At 43.8% G+C, this 21,027-nt stretch overlaps 1 protein-coding gene across 1 annotated transcript; it reads right to left on the reverse strand.

Moving 5' to 3' along the window:
• Positions 1–970: 970 nt before the first annotated feature.
• On the reverse strand, positions 971–19,360 carry LOC106595857 (angiotensin-converting enzyme 2). Its single transcript, XM_045698305.1, has 18 exons — positions 19,054–19,360; positions 18,588–18,746; positions 16,842–16,935; positions 15,409–15,555; positions 14,731–14,843; positions 12,453–12,558; positions 12,253–12,350; positions 11,895–12,067; positions 10,690–10,916; positions 8,924–9,068; positions 8,602–8,700; positions 3,869–3,991; positions 3,582–3,760; positions 3,275–3,333; positions 3,065–3,165; positions 2,778–2,894; positions 2,287–2,481; positions 971–1,324 (listed from the first exon to the last, which is right to left on the reverse strand). The coding sequence occupies exons 1-18, from the start codon at positions 19,243–19,245 to the stop codon at positions 1,228–1,230; spliced, it is 2,424 nt and encodes an 807-aa protein (XP_045554261.1). The 5' UTR covers positions 19,246–19,360; the 3' UTR covers positions 971–1,227.
• Between the last annotated feature and the right edge of the window lie 1,667 nt (positions 19,361–21,027).

The raw sequence follows: 21,027 nt of genomic DNA on the forward strand, positions 1-21,027 counted from the left end.
GATTTAAGAATTTAAGATGTGTTCAATATAGTTGCTACTATATGTATTTTTAGTTCACCACTAATTGCATATTTTTCAAATAACTTCATAGTCAGTAAAGGAAATGAGACCAAGGACTATTGTTATTCCATGTTGTTAATGTTATTCCATGTTGTTAATGTTATTCCAGGTTGTTGTTAATGTTATTCCAGGTTGTTGTTAATGTTATTCCAGGTTGCTGTTAATGTTATTCCATTTTGTTAATGTTATTCCATGTTCATGTTGAATTTGAGTAGTGAATGGTGTTACCTATCCTGTACAGGTCCATTCAGGCTTTAAAAACAGATTTAGGTAGATATGCACAAGGACTAAAAGGAATTGTTATTTAATGTAGTTGAATAATAATAATTATAGCTTTAACCTGTACATATCCTTTCAGGCTTGTGACAAACACAGACTGAAAAGCATCAGGAAGGATGATGAGGAGATCCAGGCGTTTGTCTTCTACATGAAGGCTGAAATGAGCAAACAGCGCCGGTTTGAGTCCGCCTACTGCCAGGGCTGGTTCATCCGCACTTCTAATGAGACCAAAGTAGATTTGGGGAAACCCCAGGGGATGACAGGGGACCAGTCATTCTTCTTTGTCATCCATAAATGATGAAGAGGGTTTGTTGTTTCTGCGTGTTATGTTAATCTATGTAGTTTCTATAGTGTATTTTTATACCACAATTTTATACCACTGTTTTATACCATCATTTTATACCATGTCATTTGTATTTTTGTATTGATCCCATGAGTCCCTGGAAAACAATGGTGATTACTGAGTGGACTATACTGGCTACCATAAATGTACTGCAGATGAATTGAATGTAGAGAAACAGAGCCCAGGAAAAGCATGGGGGTGTACTGGTATTACAATACGTATGTATAATGCAGCAGTGACCTGTTATTCTGCTATTGCAGAGAGAAGTAGCTATGTATCATACACAAATAATTAGCATTTGTTTTTATTTTTCAGTTATTGATAGTTTAGTCAGATGAGTAATGCTTTTATATTATTTTTCTGTGACTTAAGTATTTTTATTTAGAATAAAATGTATTCTAAAATGCTACAAATGTCTTTAATTTATACATAATTTAAACAAATGATCCAACTTCTAATGCGGTCGTCTTGAAAGAGCTGTTGCTGTAGGGGGTTTTCAGATCTGTCAAGTCTTCTGTCAAACTTTCATACTGACAATCACCGACTCAGAATCCTGTCTGTTCATCCTCTTCCCTCTCAAATGTTTTGTTGGTCACGCCGTAGGGGTTCTCTGCATTCTCTTTGGCTTTCGCTGCACATTTTCTGGAGATATAGAAGAGAAAGTACTGTGTCATGTTCATTTAAGCAATTTTAAGACACATTTTCCATATTTTATTAACAACCTCACAATTTGCAAGTGATGTAGCAATTAATTTGTCTCTTCCAGACCTGGGTCGAATACATGTCAAATACTTGAAGTTGTTGATTTAGGTTGACTAGATAGCAGGATTTAAGTTCAGGATTAAGTTTGGTTCAAACTTTATTTGAACCTCTCTTTACTCTTTTCATTCCTTAAAACAACATATAGCATCTCACAGTTGGCGCTGACCTAGGATCAGGTTTGCCTTTTAGATCATAATGATTACATGATTACATGGACAGGGAGGACCTGATCCTAGATCAGCACTCTTACTCTGGTATGCTTTATGAATAGGGTTGCAAAATCCTGGTAACTTTGCCCAAATTCCCTGGTTTTCCAGAGATCCTGGTTGGAAGAATTGTGCAATCCTATAATGAATACGGCCCAGACTCGCTTCTTCCTGTCTCTGAAACCAGAGATGATCAACCCTGTTATGAATACGGCCCAGACTTACTTCCTGTCTCTGAAACCAGAGATGATCAACCTTGTTATGAATACGGCCCAGACTCACTTCTTCCTGTCTCTGAAACCAGAGATGATCAACCCTGTTATGAATACGGCCCAGACTTACTTCCTGTCTCTGAAACCAGAGATGATCAACCCTGTTATGAATACGGCCCAGACTTACTTCCTGTCTCTGAAACCAGAGATGATCAACCTTGTTATGAATACGGCCCAGACTCACTTCTTCCTGTCTCTGAAACCAGAGATGATCAACCCTGTTATGAATACGGCCCAGACTTACTTCCTGTCTCTGAAACCAGAGATGATCAACCCTGTTATGAATACGGCCCAGACTTACTTCTTCCTCCTGTCTCTGAAACCAGAGATGATCAACCCTGTTATGAATACAGCCCAGACTTACTTCTTCCTGTCTCTGAAGCCAGAGATGATGAGGTAACAGCCCATGCAGACCACCAGTCCCATGACCACCCCAAACACCACCAGCCAGACGGTGACCGGCTGCTCCACGGGCGGGGCCAGCGTTGCTAGGAGACCCTCGAACTCCAGAGTTTTATCGTCCAGTTTGAATGCGTCATTGATTCGACCTCTTGACAACCTAGTGAAATGGACGATGGCTTGAGTCATGGGGTTATGGGTAATGTTAGGAGTGTTTCAAGTACAAATACTGGACTAAAACACCCATAAGAGGATTTACTGAATGCTGGCGGGAAAATGCAACTTTGTTTATGGCTGTAGTTTCAGAAACCACATCAAGAATGCTACACAAAGTATTATTACTCTGTTTCAGACAGTCTTGTGGTGTCACTCACTCAATCAGTTTGGCAGACATGATCGGGTAAAGTTTGTTTTAGCATGTTTAATCAGCTCACGTTCAGGGGTCGACTCCTTTACCTGATAGCGGCTTCTACCTCAGCTTTGGGAATGACCACGGCAGGGTTGGCAGGGTCAGTCACCACAAAGTAGAAAGAGATTCTGGCTGTCTCCTTGTAGGTGTGGATGTTCTCTGTGCTGGAACAAAGATAATAATACAATTATGTGATGTCACAAGAGTCTAATAAATAATATTGATACAATAAATATACATTTTCATTCTGGAATGTGATGGGAGTGAATGACATCATAAAGAGAAGCAAAGCTGAGAGTGATGTCTAGGTGAACTTTTATTGTGAAACACTTACGTGAAAAGAACTTCCGTCTTGTTGACCTCAAGGTAATACTGTCTCATGGCGTAGGCCATGTTGGCTTTGAACAGGTACATCTCGTTGGCGTTCCAAATGTACTGGAAGAGAAACAAAGTCAGTTCAACTGGATTATATGAAGAGATTGTCAAAAGGAGAAGGTAGTGAAGCTGTTTTCCAACCACAGTAAACTCAGCTTAGTGTACTCACTGCCTTGTCACCCATAGCTGCTTTCAGACTCAACCTCACTTTGTAGGCATTCTCTGAGACTGATGAACAGATACAAAATATGCATTATTATATATAGAATATATCACTTTAACTATATCTAAAATTGCATACAATTTATTATGGAGCGATGTATTGACTATGCATACTAGATAGTGAGATAGATACAGAATCTGGTCTCACATGGGTCCTCTGTACTTTTGTACTACTTCGTGTGAAGCAATATATTGGCTATGCACACTAGATTGTGCCCTCGTATGGATAGGGACACTACTCTATAGGTACTCACATGGGTCCTCAGCTGCTCTCCATCCTGGCTTCCTGTTGTTCTTCCTGTTTTCTTCTATTAGCCAAACATGGAGGTCCTTGAAGTAGTCCAGGAGAGGGGCGGAGTCCATCTTGGCATGTCCTGAAATCGTCTCCAGGGCTCTGGTCCACGACCTTGACCTCCCAAACTCCAGCATTGTCCTGTAAAATTAGATTTGGTTGTTAGTTTGTTTACTTGTTCATTGGCCATTCAGCATTCTTAGAAGTAGACATGACAGACGCAACAACGAACAGATTTGGTATGAGCACCTGAGCTTGTCCCCGGCTGCTGTAGAGTTGGTGATGTCACACTTGAATAAGGGTCCAGAGTGGCCAGCTGCCTCACAGAGGGCCTTCTGGAACTGGAACTGATAGATAGTCCTGGTGAAGTATCTATGACAGACAGAGACAGTTCTGGGTTAAATACAGTACATGTCCTGGTGAAGTATCTATGACAGACAGAGACAGTTCTGGGTCAAATACAGTACATGTCCTGGTGAAGTATCTATGACAGACAGAGACAGTCCTGGGTCAAATACAGTACATGTCCTGGTGAAGTATCTATGACAGACAGAGACAGTTCTGGGTTAAATACAGTACATGTCCTGGTGAAGTATCTATGACAGACAGAGAGAGACAGTTCTGGGTCAAATACAGTACATGTCCTGGTGAAGTATCTATGACAGACAGAGACAGTTCTGGGTTAAATACAGTACATGTCCTGGTGAAGTATCTATGACAGACAGAGACAGTTCTGGGTTAAATACAGTACATGTCCTGGTGAAGTATCTATGACAGACAGAGACAGTTCTGGGTCAAATACAGTACATGTCCTGGTGAAGTATCTATGACAGACAGAGACAGTTCTGGGTCAAATACAGTACATGTCCTGGTGAAGTATCTATGACAGACAGAGACAGTTCTGGGTTAAATACAGTACATGTCCTGGTGAAGTATCTATGACAGAGAGAGACAGTTCTGGGTTAAATACAGTACATGTCCTGGTGAAGTATCTATGACAGACAGAGACAGTCCTGGGTCAAATACAGTACATGTCCTGGTGAAGTATCTATGACAGACAGAGACAGTCCTGGGTCAAATACAGTACATGTCCTGGTGAAGTATCTATGACAGAGAGAGACAGTTCTGGGTCAAATACAGTACATGTCCTGGTGAAGTATCTATGACAGACAGAGACAGTCCTGGGTCAAATACAGTACATGTCCTGGTGAAGTATCTATGACAGACAGAGAGAGACAGTTCTGGGTTAAATACAGTACATGTCCTGGTGAAGTATCTATGACAGAGAGAGACAGTTCTGGGTTAAATACAGTACATGTCCTGGTGAAGTATCTATGACAGACAGAGACAGTTCTGGGTCAAATACAGTACATGTCCTGGTGAAGTATCTATGACAGACAGAGACAGTCCTGGGTTAAATACAGTACATGTCCTGGTGAAGTATCTATGACAGACAGAGACAGTCCTGGGTCAAATACAGTACATGTTCTGGTGAAGTATCTATGACAGACAGAGACAGTCCTGGGTTAAATACAGTACATGTCCTGGTGAAGTATCTATGACAGACAGAGAGAGACAGTTCTGGGTTAAATACAGTACATGTCCTGGTGAAGTATCTATGACAGACAGAGACAGTTCTGGGTCAAATACAGTACATGTCCTGGTGAAGTATCTATGACAGAGACAGTTCTGGGACAAATACAGTACATGTCCTGGTGAAGTATCTATGACAGAGACAGTTCTGGGTCAAATACATGTCTATGCTTCATCATCTCCCACCACCTAAAGCTAAATGACCTATGGCAAGCTGAAGAAGCTCCGGGATAGGTCCTTCCTCATACATGGACTGTACATAGTTCTAATACTTCAGCTAAGTGTGATTTAGTTTACCAGGTACAATGGAACCAATTTAATTGTCCCAAAAATACAAAATCTAAAAACTAAATCAAGCAAAACCTCAATTTCTATTGGACCCAGATCTGCACAGAGACAGATACGGCATTACAACAAGAATGGCTGGGTGTGAGGGGTATTGAGAATGGCTGGATGTGAGGGGTATTGAGAATGGCTGGGTGTGAGGGGTATTGAGGATGGCTGGATGTGAGGGGTATTGAGATGAGACCTGATGAAGGAGTATTGAGAATGGCTGGGTGTGAGGGGTATTGAGAATGGCTGGGTGTGAGGAGTATTGAGAACGGCTGGGTGTGAGGGGTATTGAGAATGGCTGGGTGTGAGGGGTATTGAGAATGGCTGGGTGTGAGGGGTATTGAGAATGGCTGGATGTGAGGGGTATTGAGAATGGCTGGGTGTGAGGGGTATTGAGAATGGCTGGGTGTGAGGGGTATTGAGAATGGCTGGATGTGAGGGGTATTGAGAATGGCTGGGTGTGAGGGGTATTGAGAATGGCTGGGTGTGAGGAGTATTGAGAATGGCTGGGTGTGAGGGGTATTGAGAATGGCTGGATGTGAGGGGTATTGAGAATGGCTGGGTGTGAGGGGTATTGAGAATGGCTGGGTGTGAGGGGTATTGAGAATGGCTGGGTGTGAGGGGTATTGAGAATGGCTGGGTGTGAGGGGTATTGAGAATGGCTGGGTGTGAGGGGTATTGAGAATGGCTGGGTGTGAGGGGTATTGAGAATGGCTGGGTGTGAGGGGTATTGAGAACGGCTGGGTGTGAGGGGTATTGAGAACGGCTGGGTGTGAGGGGTATTGAGAACGGCTGGGTGTGAGGGGTATTGAGAATGGCTGGGTGTGAGGGGTATTGAGAATGACTGGGTGTGAGGGGTATTGAGAATGGCTGGGTGTGAGGGGTATTGAGAATGGCTGGGTGTGAGGAGTATTGAGAATGGCTGGATGTGAGGGGTATTGAGAATGGCTGGATGTGAGGGGTATTGAGATGAGACCTGATGAAGGAGTATTGAGAATGGCTGGGTGTGAGGGGTATTGAGAATGGCTGGGTGTGAGGGGTATTGAGAATGGCTGGGTGTGAGGGGTATTGAGAATGGCTGGATGTGAGGGGTATTGAGATGAGACCTGATGAAGGAGTATTGAGAATGGCTGGGTGTGAGGGGTATTGAGAATGGCTGGGTGTGAGGGGTATTGAGAATGGCTGGATCTGAGGGGTATTGAGAATGGCTGGGTGTGAGGGGTATTGAGAATGGCTGGGTGTGAGGGGTATTGAGAATGGCTGGGTGTGAGGGGTATTGAGAATGGCTGGGTGTGAGGGGTATTGAGAATGGCTGGGTGTGAGGGGTATTGAGAATGGCTGGGTGTGAGGGGTATTGAGAATGGCTGGGTGTGAGGGGTATGGAGAATGGCTGGGTGTGAGGAGTATTGAGAATGGCTGGGTGTGAGGGGTATTGAGAATGGCTGGGTGTGAGAGGTATTGAGAATGGCTGGGTGTGAGGGGTATTGAGAATGGCTGGGTGTGAGGGGTATTGAGAATGGCTGGGTGTGAGGGGTATTGAGAATGGCTGGGTGTGAGGGGTATTGAGAATGGCTGGGTGTGAGGGGTATTGAGAATGGCTGGGTGTGAGGGGTATTGAGAATGGCTGGGTGTGAGGGGTATTGAGAATGGCTGGGTGTGAGGGGTATTGAGAATGGCTGGGTGTGAGGGGTATTGAGAATGGCTGGGTGTGAGGGGTATTGAGAATGGCTGGGTGTGAGGGGTATTGAGAATGGCTGGGTGTGAGGGGTATTGAGAATGGCTGGGTGTGAGGGGTATTGAGAATGGCTGGGTGTGAGGGGTATTGAGAATGGCTGGGTGTGAGGGGTATTGAGAATGGCTGGGTGTGAGGGGTATTGAGAATGGCTGGGTGTGAGGGGTATTGAGAATGGCTGGGTGTGAGGGGTATTGAGAATGGCTGGGTGTGAGGGTTATTGAGATGAGACCTGATGAAGGAGTATTGAGAATGGCTGGGTGTGAGGGGTATTGAGAATGGCTGGATGTGAGGAGTATTGAGAACGGCTGGGTGTGAGGGGTATTGAGATGAGACCTGATGAAGGAGTATTGAGAATGGCTGGGTGTGAGGGGTATTGAGAATGGCTGGGTGTGAGGGGTATTGAGAATGGCTGGATGTGAGGGGTATTGAGATGAGACCTGATGAAGGAGTATTGAGAATGGCTGGGTGTGAGAGGTATTGAGAATGGCTGGGTGTGAGAGGTATTGAGAATGGCTGGGTGTGAGGGGTATTGAGAATGGCTGGGTGTGAGGGGTATTGAGAATGGCTGGGTGTGAGGGGTATGGAGACTGGCTGGGTGTGAGGGGTATTGAGAATGGCTGGGTGTGAGGGGTATTGAGAATGGCTGGGTGTGAGGAGTATTGAGAACGGCTGGGTGTGAGGGGTATTGAGAATGGCTGGGTGTGAGGGGTATTGAGAATGGCTGGGTGTGAGGGGTATTGAGAATGGCTGGGTGTGAGGGGTATTGAGAATGGCTGGGTGTGAGGGGTATTGAGAATGGCTGGGTGTGAGGGGTATTGAGATGAGACCTGATGAAGGAGTATTGAGAATGGCTGGGTGTGAGGGGTATTGAGAATGGCTGGATGTGAGGAGTATTGAGAACGGCTGGGTGTGAGGGGTATTGAGATGAGACCTGATGAAGGAGTATTGAGAATGGCTGGGTGTGAGGGGTATTGAGAATGGCTGGGTGTGAGGGGTATTGAGAATGGCTGGATGTGAGGGGTATTGAGATGAGACCTGATGAAGGAGTATTGAGAATGGCTGGGTGTGAGAGGTATTGAGAATGGCTGGGTGTGAGAGGTATTGAGAATGGCTGGGTGTGAGGGGTATTGAGAATGGCTGGGTGTGAGGGGTATTGAGAATGGCTGGGTGTGAGGGGTATGGAGAATGGCTGGGTGTGAGGGGTATTGAGAATGGCTGGGTGTGAGGGGTATTGAGAATGGCTGGGTGTGAGGAGTATTGAGAACGGCTGGGTGTGAGGGGTATTGAGAATGGCTGGGTGTGAGGGGTATTGAGATGAGACCTGATGAAGGAGTAGTCTCCGGACACGTGGAACAGAGCAGGCGGGTCACAGTATGTCTCATCTCTGGGTAAGGGCTCCACTACACCGACCATATCCCTCCTGGTAACAGAGTTAGCATCAATAGTTAGCATTGTAATGTCCCTACAGTGTATTGCTAAACCAACTATGAGGTAAAAACACTAGGCCTCCACTAGAGCTCCTTCTTTACGTTGATATACAACACTGATATATTGTTTATGATTCTTTATCTCCCATCACCTAAAGCTAAATAAACTATGACCTATGACAAGCTGAAGAAATTCCAGAAGATGTCCTTCCTTACTTCATCTCCCACCAGCGCTGCATCCACTGGTCCTTGGGGATGGTCCCCAGGAAGACCTGCCACCTCCACTCCTCCAGCATGTAGGTGAAAGGCAGGGTGGCCACGATGGTCAGGGCCTGCTTCATCAGGAAGTTGATCTCAGTCTCTGTATTGGGGCGGGAGGAAGAGAAAGAAGTGCTGTTTGAGAGAGGGTACATCTAAAATGGGGACACTATATAGAAAATAAAGTGTAATGGTCTCTGGTAAAAAAGTAGGGCACTTCATAGTGAATAGAGTGTTATCCGAGACAGGAAGTCACTAGAGGAGCCATTTTGATGAAACAACGTGAAACAAAACCAACAACAACACAGTCTGACTCAGTGTCAATTATCCTCATCAGATATATATGTAGATTTGCTCGTACCTGCCCTGACCCTGACCCTGACCCTGTCCCTGACCCTGACCATGACCCTGACCCTGTCCCTGACCCTGACCCTGACCCTGTCCCTGACCCTGTCCCTGACCCTGACCCTGACCCTACCCCTGACCCTGACCCTGTCCCTGACCCTGTCCCTGTCCCTGACCCTGTCCCTGACCCTGACCCTGTCCCTGTCCCTGACCCTGTCCCTGTCCCTGACCCTACCCCTGACCCTGACCCTGTCCCTGTCCCTGTCCCTGTCCCTGACCCTGTCCCTGACCCTGACCCTGTCCCTGTCCCTGACCCTGTCCCTGACCCTGTCCCTGACCCTGTCCCTGTCCCTGACCCTGTCCCTGACCCTGACCCTGTCCCTGTCCCTGACCCTGTCCCTGACCCTGACCCTGTCCCTACCCCTGTCCCTGACCCTGTCCCTGACCCTGTCCCTGACCCTGACCCTGTCCCTGTCCCTGACCCTGACCCTGTCCCTGACCTTGTCCCTGACCTTGTCCCTGTCCCTGACCCTGTCCCTGTCCCTGTCCCTGACCCTGTCCCTGTCCCTGTCCCTGTCCCTGACCCTGTCCCTGTCCCTGACCCTGACCCTGTCCCTGACCTTGTCCCTGTCCCTACCCCTGTCCCTGTCCCTGACCCTGTCCCTGTCCCTGACCCTGTCCCTGACCCTGTCCCTGACCCTGTCCCTGTCCCTGTCCCTGAACCTGACCCTGTCCCTGTCCCTGACCCTGACCCTGTCCCTACCCCTGACCCTGTCCCTGTCCTTGACCCTGTCCCTGTCCCTGACTCTGTTCAGGTGTAACTCAGGTATTCCATAGACCAGCTATAACAACAACTGTTGTCTAACTGTTATCATCAGATCTAGATCTGCTTCTACCACTACCTGCCCCTACCCATGACCCTGTCCCTGACCCTGTCCCTGTCCCTGTCCCTGACTCTGTCCCTGTCCCTGTCCCTGTCCCTGACCCTGTCCCTGTCCCTGACCCTGTCCCTGACCCTGTCCCTGTCCCTGACCCTGACCCTGACCCTGTCCCTGACCCTGACCCTGACCCTGTCCCTACCCCTGACCCTGTCCCTGACCCTGTCCCTGCCCCTACCCCTGACCCTGTCCTTGACCCTGTCCCTGTCCCTGACTCTGTCCCTGACCCTTTCCCTGTCCCTGACCCTGTCCCTGACCCTGACCCTGACCCTGTCCCTGTCCCTGACCCTGTCCTTGACCCTGTCCCTGTCCCTGACTCTGTTCAGGTGTAACTCAGGTATTCCATAGACCAGCTATAACAACAACTGTTGTCTAACTGTTATCATCAGATCTAGATCTGCTTCTACCACTACCTGCCCCTACCCCTGACTCAGGTGTCACCTTTATCCTCGACGAAGTCGTCTGGCAGGAGTCCCAGGGCCTTCAGGTGTTTGGGGGTGGCAGCGGACAGGGACATGATCTCCCCCACGGCCTCGTGGAAGCCCTCGTTAGCCCCGTCTCTCAGCAGGTAGGACAGGTTCCTGTAGGCCATCTGGTACTGGTTGTGTCCCATCTCATGGTGTGCTGTCAGGAAGTGGTCCATGTTCACCTCCGTACACATCTTGATCCTGGAAATGGGGGAAATTTAAGAAGTAGACAAAGTCAGGGAAGTACAGTATAATACAGTATAATACATTATAAAACACTATAATACATTATAATACAGAATAATACAATATAATACAGAATAATGCATTATAATACGTATAATACAGTATATAATACAGTATAATACCTTATAATACAGTATAATACAGTATATAATACAGTATAATACGTTATAATACATAATACAGTATAATACAGTAATACAGTATATAATACAGTATAATACATTTTAATACAGTACAATACCGTATAATAAGTTAATATTTATGATTAATATTTAATCATTACAATTGATGCTGAGTGTAAGGAGGTATAGCCTACAAAATCAGATAAACTCCCTCAGATTTAATTCTACATGTGTGTACAGCATTTTGAAAAGAAGTTCAACGTGCTGTGGATTTTACCTTGATGATTTATGTTTCACAACAGAATTCCTTCATATCTTTACGACATGCTGCTGTGACTAACAGGATATGAATTCTATATAAGTAGTTAGTGCATGCAATCTCTCTGTCCCTCCCTAAGGCTCTACTTACTGCGTGTCCAGAGATAAATACAGTGCCAACATGATTCCTGTTACCTGAAGTCCTCTCTGTCCCTCCCTAAGGCTTGTCACTCTGCATGTCCTGGGCTAAGTAAAGGGAAAGGGGATACCTAGTTTGTTGTACAACTGAATGCATTCAACCAAAATGTGTCTTCCGCATTTAACCCAACCCCTCTGAATTAGAGAGGTGTGGGGGGCTGCCTTAATCACCGTCCACGTCATCAATACCTGGGGAGCAGTTGTTGTTGGTGGTTAACTGCCTTGCTCAAAGGCAGAACAGCAGAGTTTTCCACCTTGCCTGCTCAGGGAGTCGAACCAGCGACCTTTTGGTTACTGGCCCAACGCTGTTAACAGCTAGGCTAGTTAAATGCAGGATGAATACGATTCCTGTTACCTGAAGTCCTCTCTGTTCCCCATGTCCCAGGCTGTAGGGTGGCACACTACCTTCCTGCCATCAGTAGGTTTCTCCAGCATAGAGTCCTTCCAGAAGTTATCGAACATCTTGTATAGACCCACCGACATGAAGAACTTCTCTGCTTCTTGGAACAGTCTGTCCTTAGGCCATTTCTGGGAATTACAGAAAAGGTGTTTAACTCACAGTGTATTTTAGGGGGTAAGAACTGAAAGTAATAGAAGTCACTATTAAAGTCACACTTGTTTCCTTCAGATCCAACCCACAATTCCTAGTCTACAATTTTCAAGGTGCATATTGGATACATACAATAGCAGATCATGATTTATTTTCACTCAACCTGTGCGATCATAGCGTCCGTCACATCAATATCGGTTTTCTCTGGAAAAGGGGTTGAGATGGGGTAAAGACCTGTCCAAAACCTTCCCCACATGTCACCTGAAAAAGGTCATTAGAGAGAGAGAGAAGACCTTCATAAGCTGAATCAGTCCTGTTCCAGCAGTGTTGGAGCAAAAGCTGCGCCCTGTCCAGTGACCTCACCCAGTAGATGTGCAGGCAGGCCCCCCTCTGGGTGGATGTGTTCAGGGTGTTTGGCCTGCAGCTTAGACCTCACATAGGCATGCAGCTCTTTGTAGAGAGGGAGGATCTGGAAAGACACAATAGAGTTGGTGGTGTGCAATAAAACATAAATACACCATATCTTTGATGTGGCAAGTCCGATTTGCATAATGCAAGGAAAGCATGCTGGTTGGGGAGTAACGGATTACATATAACGGATTCCAAAAATCTAACTCTAATTCGTTATGTTACCAGCAAAAATATTGTGATCAGATTACAGATACCGATATGATTACTTATAGTAATACTTTTAAATTCAGTCATTTTAATTTGTTCTGCCTGAGCGAGTTTGACCACAAATTAGAGACCACCATGATGACACAACAAATGCGTTTGATGGATCGCAGGAATATGCTTTTGTAGGCTACAGTCCAAACTATTTCTTCCGATGGAGTGACTGCTGTCGGCATCCAAAGATTATCCAACTTGAATAAACGCTTGGAGGTAAGGAAGACAGTAGTGGTGTAGCCCAACGGGCGATATGGATATCACTTATTACTGATATCTAGGCTGCATAGCGCATGGACGTGAATCACACTGCTGCGCTCTCGTTTAGCTATTTGCGCCTTACGGATTGTGGATGTTGTGAATGTGGGTGGCTGTTCACAAATGTATATGTGTATTTTAACCCAATAATGGTTGAATATAATAAGTTTAAGCTGCCTATCAATCGTGGGATTTGTGACAGAACCAAACGGAAGCAAACAGAGCAAAATAATAGTTTCTATTGGACAAATTCAGGTAGGTCCCTCCCCGTTTCGTCCAGTTTGCTTCCGTTTAAGAAAGGTTTTGCAACAGAATCGGCGTAATGAATATGCCAGTATACAGCCAGTATAAAATGCGTTCTTGCAGCTGCTTCATAGTGCGGATCCCAGCCTATGGAATAACAGGTTGAGGCAGTTCCTCCCTGCTCAACGCCCCCGTGGTATTTTTATACATACTGTCAAAAAAATGTATAATTTAATATGACCACGAGAAAGCCCAATCAATCGTCAATGACAACAAAATCATAAACAACAGAGTAGGCTAATTAATCCTTAGTTATTGGGTTATACTCGGGTAAAACAATTTGACTAATCTATATTTCCATATTTCCAAGTCCTATTCTTTAAGATCAAGGGGTATTAAATGAATTGGAATGACAGGAAATCTGGCAGACCCTGGTGTTTAATGTAAAAATATAGCCTAATCCTATTATTATCTATACAGTAGTAGAAAGCGATGGGTTAAAAGAAGCCTAAATAACCAACCCATGAAGTAAAATGTAACACCCATATATGGCCAGCTATGTAAACTCTAACATTAACTTATCCTGCAATGGATGTTGTTCAATTGGTAATATTATTTTTTGTCTTCTTCTAATGCCTCTTAATAAGCAGGTTGACGTTAATAAGAAGGTTGACGTTTATTGGGATGAGTCTTGTCCTGGAGGCAGAACTGAGCGATTTCACCTAGATGGGCCAGCTGCAGACTCAAAAGTGGCTATATTCTTAATTTAAGGTTAGGGTTAGACATTAGGGTTAGCAGTGTGGTTAAGGTTAGGGTTAGACATTAGGGTTAGCAGTGTGGTTAAGGTTAGGGTTAGACATTATGGGTTAGCAGTGTGGTTAAGGTTAGGGTTAGACATTGGGTTTAGTAGTGTGGTTAAGGTTAGGGTTAGGCATTATGGGTTAGCAGTGTGGTTAAGGTTAGGGTTAGACATTATGGGTTAGCAGTGTGGTTAAGGTTAGGGTTAGACATTATGGGTTAGCAGTGTGGTTAAGGTCAGGGTTAAGGTTAAGGTTAGGTTTAAAATCAGATTTGATGACTTTGTGGCTGTGCCAGCTAGTGACCACTTTGCAGCGCTGCCTCCATAAGAAGATTCATGACGAAAAAACGCTATCCTGTGCCTCTTAAGGGGAAGTCTAAAAGTAACTGAAAGTAATCGGATTACATTACTGAGTTTGGGTAATCCAAAGGTTGCATTACTGATTACAATTTTGGACAGGTAACTAGTAACTGTAACGGATTACATTTAGAAAGTAACCTACAAAACCCTAACTGTACAATACAGAAATATATACAATAACTTAAACATCCAATAATACAAAATAGTATCAATAATATTTTATTAACAGTGTTTTTGCTACATACAATACATTTCATGTGTATGTGAGAAAAGCTCAGCGTAGTTGAAGCACCACAACAGTCGACAACGTACCTCTTTGTAAATGCGCCTCACATCGGTCATCAGTTGGCCCCTGGCGTAGTTGTACGGGCTGTCATCGATAGTTTCATAGTTGGACCGCCAATAATCTCCGTAGTCCTCATAACCTGTGGCGATAGATATAGTAGTAGTAGTTGCACAGGTTTGTAGTAGTAGTATAGTAGTAATATAGTAGTAGTATAGTAGTAGTATATTGGTAATATATTATTTGAAGTATAGTAAGATAGTAGTAGTAGTATAGTAATATAGTAGTAGTGTAGTAGTAGTAGTAGTAGTATAGTAATATAGTAATATACTAGCAGTAGTAGTAGTACAGTAGTAGTAGTAGTAGTTTTAGTAGTAGTAATAATAGTAATATAGTAGTAGTAGTAGTAGTAGTAGTAGTAGTAGTAGTAGTAGTAGCAGCAGTAATATAGTAGTAATAGTATTAGTAGTAGTCGCAGTAGTAGTATAAGTATAGTAGTAGTAGTAGTACTCGTATAGTAGTAATAGTAGTAGTAATAGTAGTAGTACTTATAGCAGTAGTAGTAGTAGTAGTAGCACTATAGTACTAGTAGTAGTAGTAGTATAGTATATGTGCAGTAGTAGTATGGTAGTGTAGTAGTAGTAGTAGTCGTAGTAATAATAGCAGTATAGTAGTATTAGCAGTAGTAGTAGTAGTAGTAGGTCTACCATTGAGTTTGGCAGCTTCGTTCTTAAGGTCCACATAGTCTTCATATAGAGGCCTCATCTTCTTCCCTACCTCCACTCTCCAGCCCTCCCATACATGCAGACGCTCATAGTAGTCACTGTCCATGTTGGCCATTACACTCTCCAGCCCTAGACATTAGACACAGCAGTAAACCAGTTGAAAAAAGGCTAGTTCATATTTGAAATAGAAACTCCAGCATACCAGTATTCTTGTCCATTCCCTAGTATTTTTGTTATTCTTTTATGTATCCTCGCATACAGGAATATCATTGAGCTGGGGTTCCTTTTTTCCTACACAACATTAAACCACTATCTGACCTCAATTTTCTGAAGCCATCTCCCTTACCAAGACATCCAAGCACCAAAACCTGAAGTGAGGAGACACCTTTTACAAGAAATACTATTCCTCCAAAACTAGGGGAGTTTTTCAGCAGGGCTTTTTGTTGTTGAAGTATCTGACAGGGTGACTAGTAGTCTTGAGATATACAGTTTTTATAGAAGTCTAGGGTCTGCATCCCACTGGTACACAATTTAGTACACTACTTTTGACCCTAAATAGTGCACTACTTTTGACCCTATATTTTGCTCTACGTTTGACACTACTAGGGCCATGGTCAAAAGTAGTGCCCTATATAGGGAATAGAGTGCCATTTGGGACTCAGTCAATGACCTTGGACATCCGTAAAAGGGCAGTCGATCGTAAAGTCAGGTTGCCACAGCCGAGCTGACAGTTGGTACTTTGTACCCATACCAAATGGCAGCCAATTCATTACTTAGTGTCCTACTTTCATCCAGAGCCATGTGGGACTCTGGCCTTTCTAGAAGAAAAAGAAACGCACACCTATTTAGGCGAGGTGCTGGCCAGCGGAGTAGAAAACTTGAAAACAAAGGAGAGCCGCACACTCTAGGAGCTCAGAACCAACATTTTTATGTCCAACGTTTCGACAGCCAAACTGTCTTCATCAGGGTACGATCACAAACACTGCGGGATGACTCGTTTATATTGTGTCAAAAGACTCACAGGTGTCTGTAATCATGGCCAAGTGTGGCCTAATATCATTGGTTAATTCTCAAATATTAAAATGGCATACAAAGAACAGTATACAAAAAAACAATGGATAGCATACGATCATAGATTCATTTTAGACTACACAAGCTAACAAACAATTACAATGGCAAAGTCACAATAATCACAAGAATGGCTTCAGATCAAAGTCTATGTTGAGACCGAAGGGAGCGAGGGTCTTTAAATTAAAGATCCAGGCAGCCTCTCGTTATAACAATAAATGATCAAGGTCACCCCCTCTCCTAGGGAGGGTGACATGTTCGATGCCAATATAACGCAGAGACGAAATTGAGTGGTTTGCTTCCAAAAAGTGGGCCGCAACTGGGTGATGTGGGACTCTGGCCTTTACCTGGTTCCAAAGTTTGACAGTCGAAGGGGTCTTCTCTCTTGCACACCGTGCCTGTACTGTAGATGGAGCTCATCTTATTCATCACTTTGTTCAGCTGACATGAAATACAACAACAACAACAACATCAACAACAACATCAACATTAACAACAACAACATCAACATTAACAACAACAACATCAACAACAACATCAACAACATCAAGATTAACAACAACAACAACATTAACAACAACAACAACAACATTAACAACAACATCACAAACAAGTTATGCTATGTTGTGGTATTACAATGATTTGACTACCCTGTTCCCGTGAGTATTTGACTAGTCAGACTAGTAGAAGAGATGAGGACAGTCAGACTAATAGAAGAGATGAGGACAGTCAGACTAGTAGAAGAGATGAGGACAGTCAGACTAGTAGAAGAGATGAGGACAGTCAGACTAGTAGAAGAGATGAGGACAGTCAGACTAATAGAAGAGATGAGGACAGTCAGACTAGTAGAAGAGATGAGGACAGTCAGACTAGTAGAAGAGATGAGGACAGTCAGACTAATAGAAGAGATGAGGACAGTCAGACTAGTAGAAGAGATGAGGACAGTCAGACTAGTAGAAGAGATGAGGACAGTCAGACTAGTAGAAGAGATGAGGACAGTCAGACTAATAGAAAAGATGTGGACAGTCAGACTAATAGAAGCGATGAGGACAGTCAGACTAGTAGAAGCGATGAGGACAGTCAGACTAATAGAAGAGATGAGGACAGTCAGACTAGTAGAAGAGATGAGGACAGTCAGACTAGTGGAAGAGATGAGGACAGTCAGACTAGTGGAAGAGATGAGGACAGTCAGACTAGTAGAAGAGATGAGGACAGTCAGACTAGTAGAAGAGATGAGAACAGTCAGACTAGTAGAAGAGATGAGGACAGTCAGACTAATAGAAGAGATGAGGACAGTCAGACAAATAGAAGAGATGAGGACAGTCAGACTAATAGAAAAGATGAGGACAGTCAGACTAGTAGAAGAGATGAGGACAGTCAGACTAACAGAAGAGATGAGGACAGTCAGACTAGTAAAAGAGATGAGGACAGTCAGACTAATAGAAGAGATGAGGACAGTCAGACTAATAGAAGAGATGAGGACAGTCAGACTAGTAGAAGACATGAGGTCAGTCAGACTAGTGGAAGAGATGAGGACAGTCAGACTAATAGAAGAGATGAGGACAGTCAGACTAGTAGAAGAGATGAGGACAGTCAGACTAGTAGAAGAGATGAGGACAGTCAGACTAATAGAAAAGATGAGGACAGTCAGACTAGTAGAAGAGATGAGGACAGTCAGACTAATAGAAGAGATGAGGACAGTCAGACTAATAAAAGAGATGAGGACAGTCAGACTAATAGAAGAGATGAGGACAGTCAGACTAATAAAAGAGATGAGGACAGTCAGACTAATAGAAGAGATGAGGACAGTCAGACTAGTAGAAGAGATGAGGACAGTCAGACTAATAGAAGCGATGAGGACAGTCAGACTAATAGAAGAGATGAGGACAGTCAGACTAATAGAAGAGATGAGGACAGAAAGAAAAGCTATCTTACATATGGACTGAAAGAGGACCACAATGGAAAGAAGTCCTCTAGTCAATGATTTTAAATGCATTGTACCCACATGTTGGTTGAATTGTGATTTTAAAAGGTTAAATCATTAAAATCAAGAAAAAAAAGATCAGAGACAGCAGTGAAAGAATGTGTCTTACATGTGCTGCTTTGTCTGCGGACAGGGCCCCAGAGCCCTTGTCCTGGAGGGAAGTCAGCTGGAGTTTGATCAATGGATCACTGATCTGATCGATTGGAAAGTTCTCAGACTCCTTGGATACTTTGCTGTAGTATTCTCCCCAGATTGCGCTCTGTACACCCTGAAACCATAACAAAACATTGACAGAAATTACATTTGATTCATAATATTAACAATACAATACAATACAACAGACAATATCAAATAACTAGTTGTCTGTCTGGAGTTATGTGTTGAGATGTAGCCCATCAATCCCAAATTGACAGCAATATACCATTATTGCCATTGTTCAGAACCAGACCCATAGATCCACCGTGTTTCTCAGTTCAGTCTTGTGGACCCCCAGCTACAGGCCATAGGGGTCTCTGAAGATGGCTCTGAAACTCTGCCTTTCATTAGTGCCACTTTAAATCTACCAGAAAACTCACCAGTTTGTCTAAATTCTCCTGGGAAATATCTGTGTTGTACGCCCATGATGCCAGGGAATACTGATACATGAGATGAGTAGCGTTCCCATCAAACGTGTCCAGAAACTCCTGTGCCCTTCGCTCTAAGTCTGACTGTGCTGCCACACAGGCCACAGCAATCAGCCCCACTAGAAGACGCCTGGTCATAGACATCCTGTATGAATATCCCCTACGGCCACACTGACACCACTTCAGTTTCTTATTCACTTATATCTAACTCTAAGGGCTGTCCTCGCCCTTTGGTCAGAGTCATAACTCCAGAGTGTATCTTGTCCTTTATACACAGATTGGTGGATAGAAGGGTACAGTGTACGTCAGTGGGCCAGCTATGGCACGGCAGATGGGCTATTATCTCAAACATAACATTGGCTTTGTTCTACAACTATAACATTGTCTTGAAGTTACTGACAGTTTCTAAGTCTTGCTGTACAGTGAATATGTACGCGTGTGTGTGTGTGTGTGTGTGTGTGTGTGTGTGTGTGTGTGTGTGTGTGTGTGTGTGTGTGTGTGTGTGTGTGTGTGTGTGTGTGTGTGTGTGTGTGTGTGTGTGTGTGTGTGTGTGTGTGTGTGTGTGCCAAACCCATCTCACTACAGTAGAGTAGAACATAGTAGAGCAGAATAGAGTAGAACATAGTAGAGTAGAATAGAGTAGAACAATAGAATAGAATAGAACAGTAGAATAGAGTAGAGTAGAGTAGAGTAGAACAGAGTAGAGCAGAATAGAGTAGAACATAGTAGAGTAGAATAGAGTAGAACAGTAGAATAGAATAGAGTAGAACAGTAGAATAGAGTAGAGTAGAGTAGAACAGAGTAGAGTAGAGTCTTTATTATACACAGAGGGCAATTCATTTTGCAGCACATAGTGAAAACACATTGAACACATGACAATAAATAAAGGGTTCCCCAGCTGGTGGCCCGTGAGCCGAATTTGGCCCACAGGGATTTTATATGTCCCCCCAAGTTTTCTCAGCCAATTATTATTTATTTTATTTTATTTTACATAAAATACTGTCAAAGCACCAGCAAATCGGCTCCAAGTGATTTTAATTTTAAATCTATTCCCACGTATAATAGAGAGATATATGTGATCTTATACTGTACAAATGTAAGCAAGGTTTGAAATGATTATGTTGTATTCAAATATTATATCTGGGCTTCATGCTGTCAATTTGCAGTCTACAAATGATTTGTAATTATGTTCCAGCCCCCTGACCATCAGCTCAAGAAAAAAGCGTCCCGCGGCTGAATCTAGTGGTTCCTGATATACTACAATATACGCACAGCTACCAGTACTACTAGAGGTTATTGAGACAGCTGATGGCAGCTAGGTCTGATAACCCTGATCTCCTGGTCCAGCTGCACGAAAGTACATCAATACTGTATGGCCATAAAAACATCCATTAAGGGTTGTCCCAAATGTTACCCTATTCCCTATGTAGTGCACTACTTTTGACCAGGGCCCTATGGCCCATAGTGCACTATGTAGGGAATAGGGTGCCATTTGGGACAAGGGCTAAAAGGAACTCAAACCAAACTTAAAATGTATTAGCTCTGTTCAATGTAGTAAAATGACTGCACAAATGTTTGGATTTTTAACAGTTAGTCATCTCAAATGCACCACTGCGAATGTTTATCAAACTTTTCCAAAACATAGATACTTTATAATACTAAACAAAAAGACTTGATATTTATATAACAATATATTTATTGTTTGTCAATAAGCCTTTAGTAGATCATTTATAAGGAACTACTTTATTAACACAGGGAAGGAAACTCATTTTAACAGATCAATTCCCAACTGTTTGGTTTCCTGTTTCCTGTGTCCTTGGCTGTACTTCAGCAGGGGAACATGGTTTAAAAAGAAACGGCAGGTCTTAATTGGCCTCTTGGTTGTAGCTGACACCTTATCAGACTCAGGGACTATTACAGGCAGGA

The sequence above is a fragment of the Salmo salar genome, chromosome ssa16 (assembly GCF_905237065.1).
Source record: "Salmo salar chromosome ssa16, Ssal_v3.1, whole genome shotgun sequence".
Classification (NCBI taxonomy): domain Eukaryota; kingdom Metazoa; phylum Chordata; class Actinopteri; order Salmoniformes; family Salmonidae; genus Salmo; species Salmo salar.

Excerpts from the sequence above, each read along its gene's own strand:
- LOC106595857 (XM_045698305.1), bottom strand. The coding sequence starts at position 19,245 with ATGTCTATGACCAGGCGTCTTCTAGTGGGGCTGATTGCTGTGGCCTGT. Across the intron at positions 9,069-10,689 it reads CGACTTCGTCGAGGATAAAG|AGACTGAGATCAACTTCCTG; the intron begins GTGACACCTGAG and ends GCCCCAATACAG. Across the intron at positions 8,701-8,923 it reads CAGCGCTGGTGGGAGATGAA|GAGGGATATGGTCGGTGTAG; the intron begins GTAAGGAAGGAC and ends CTCTGTTACCAG.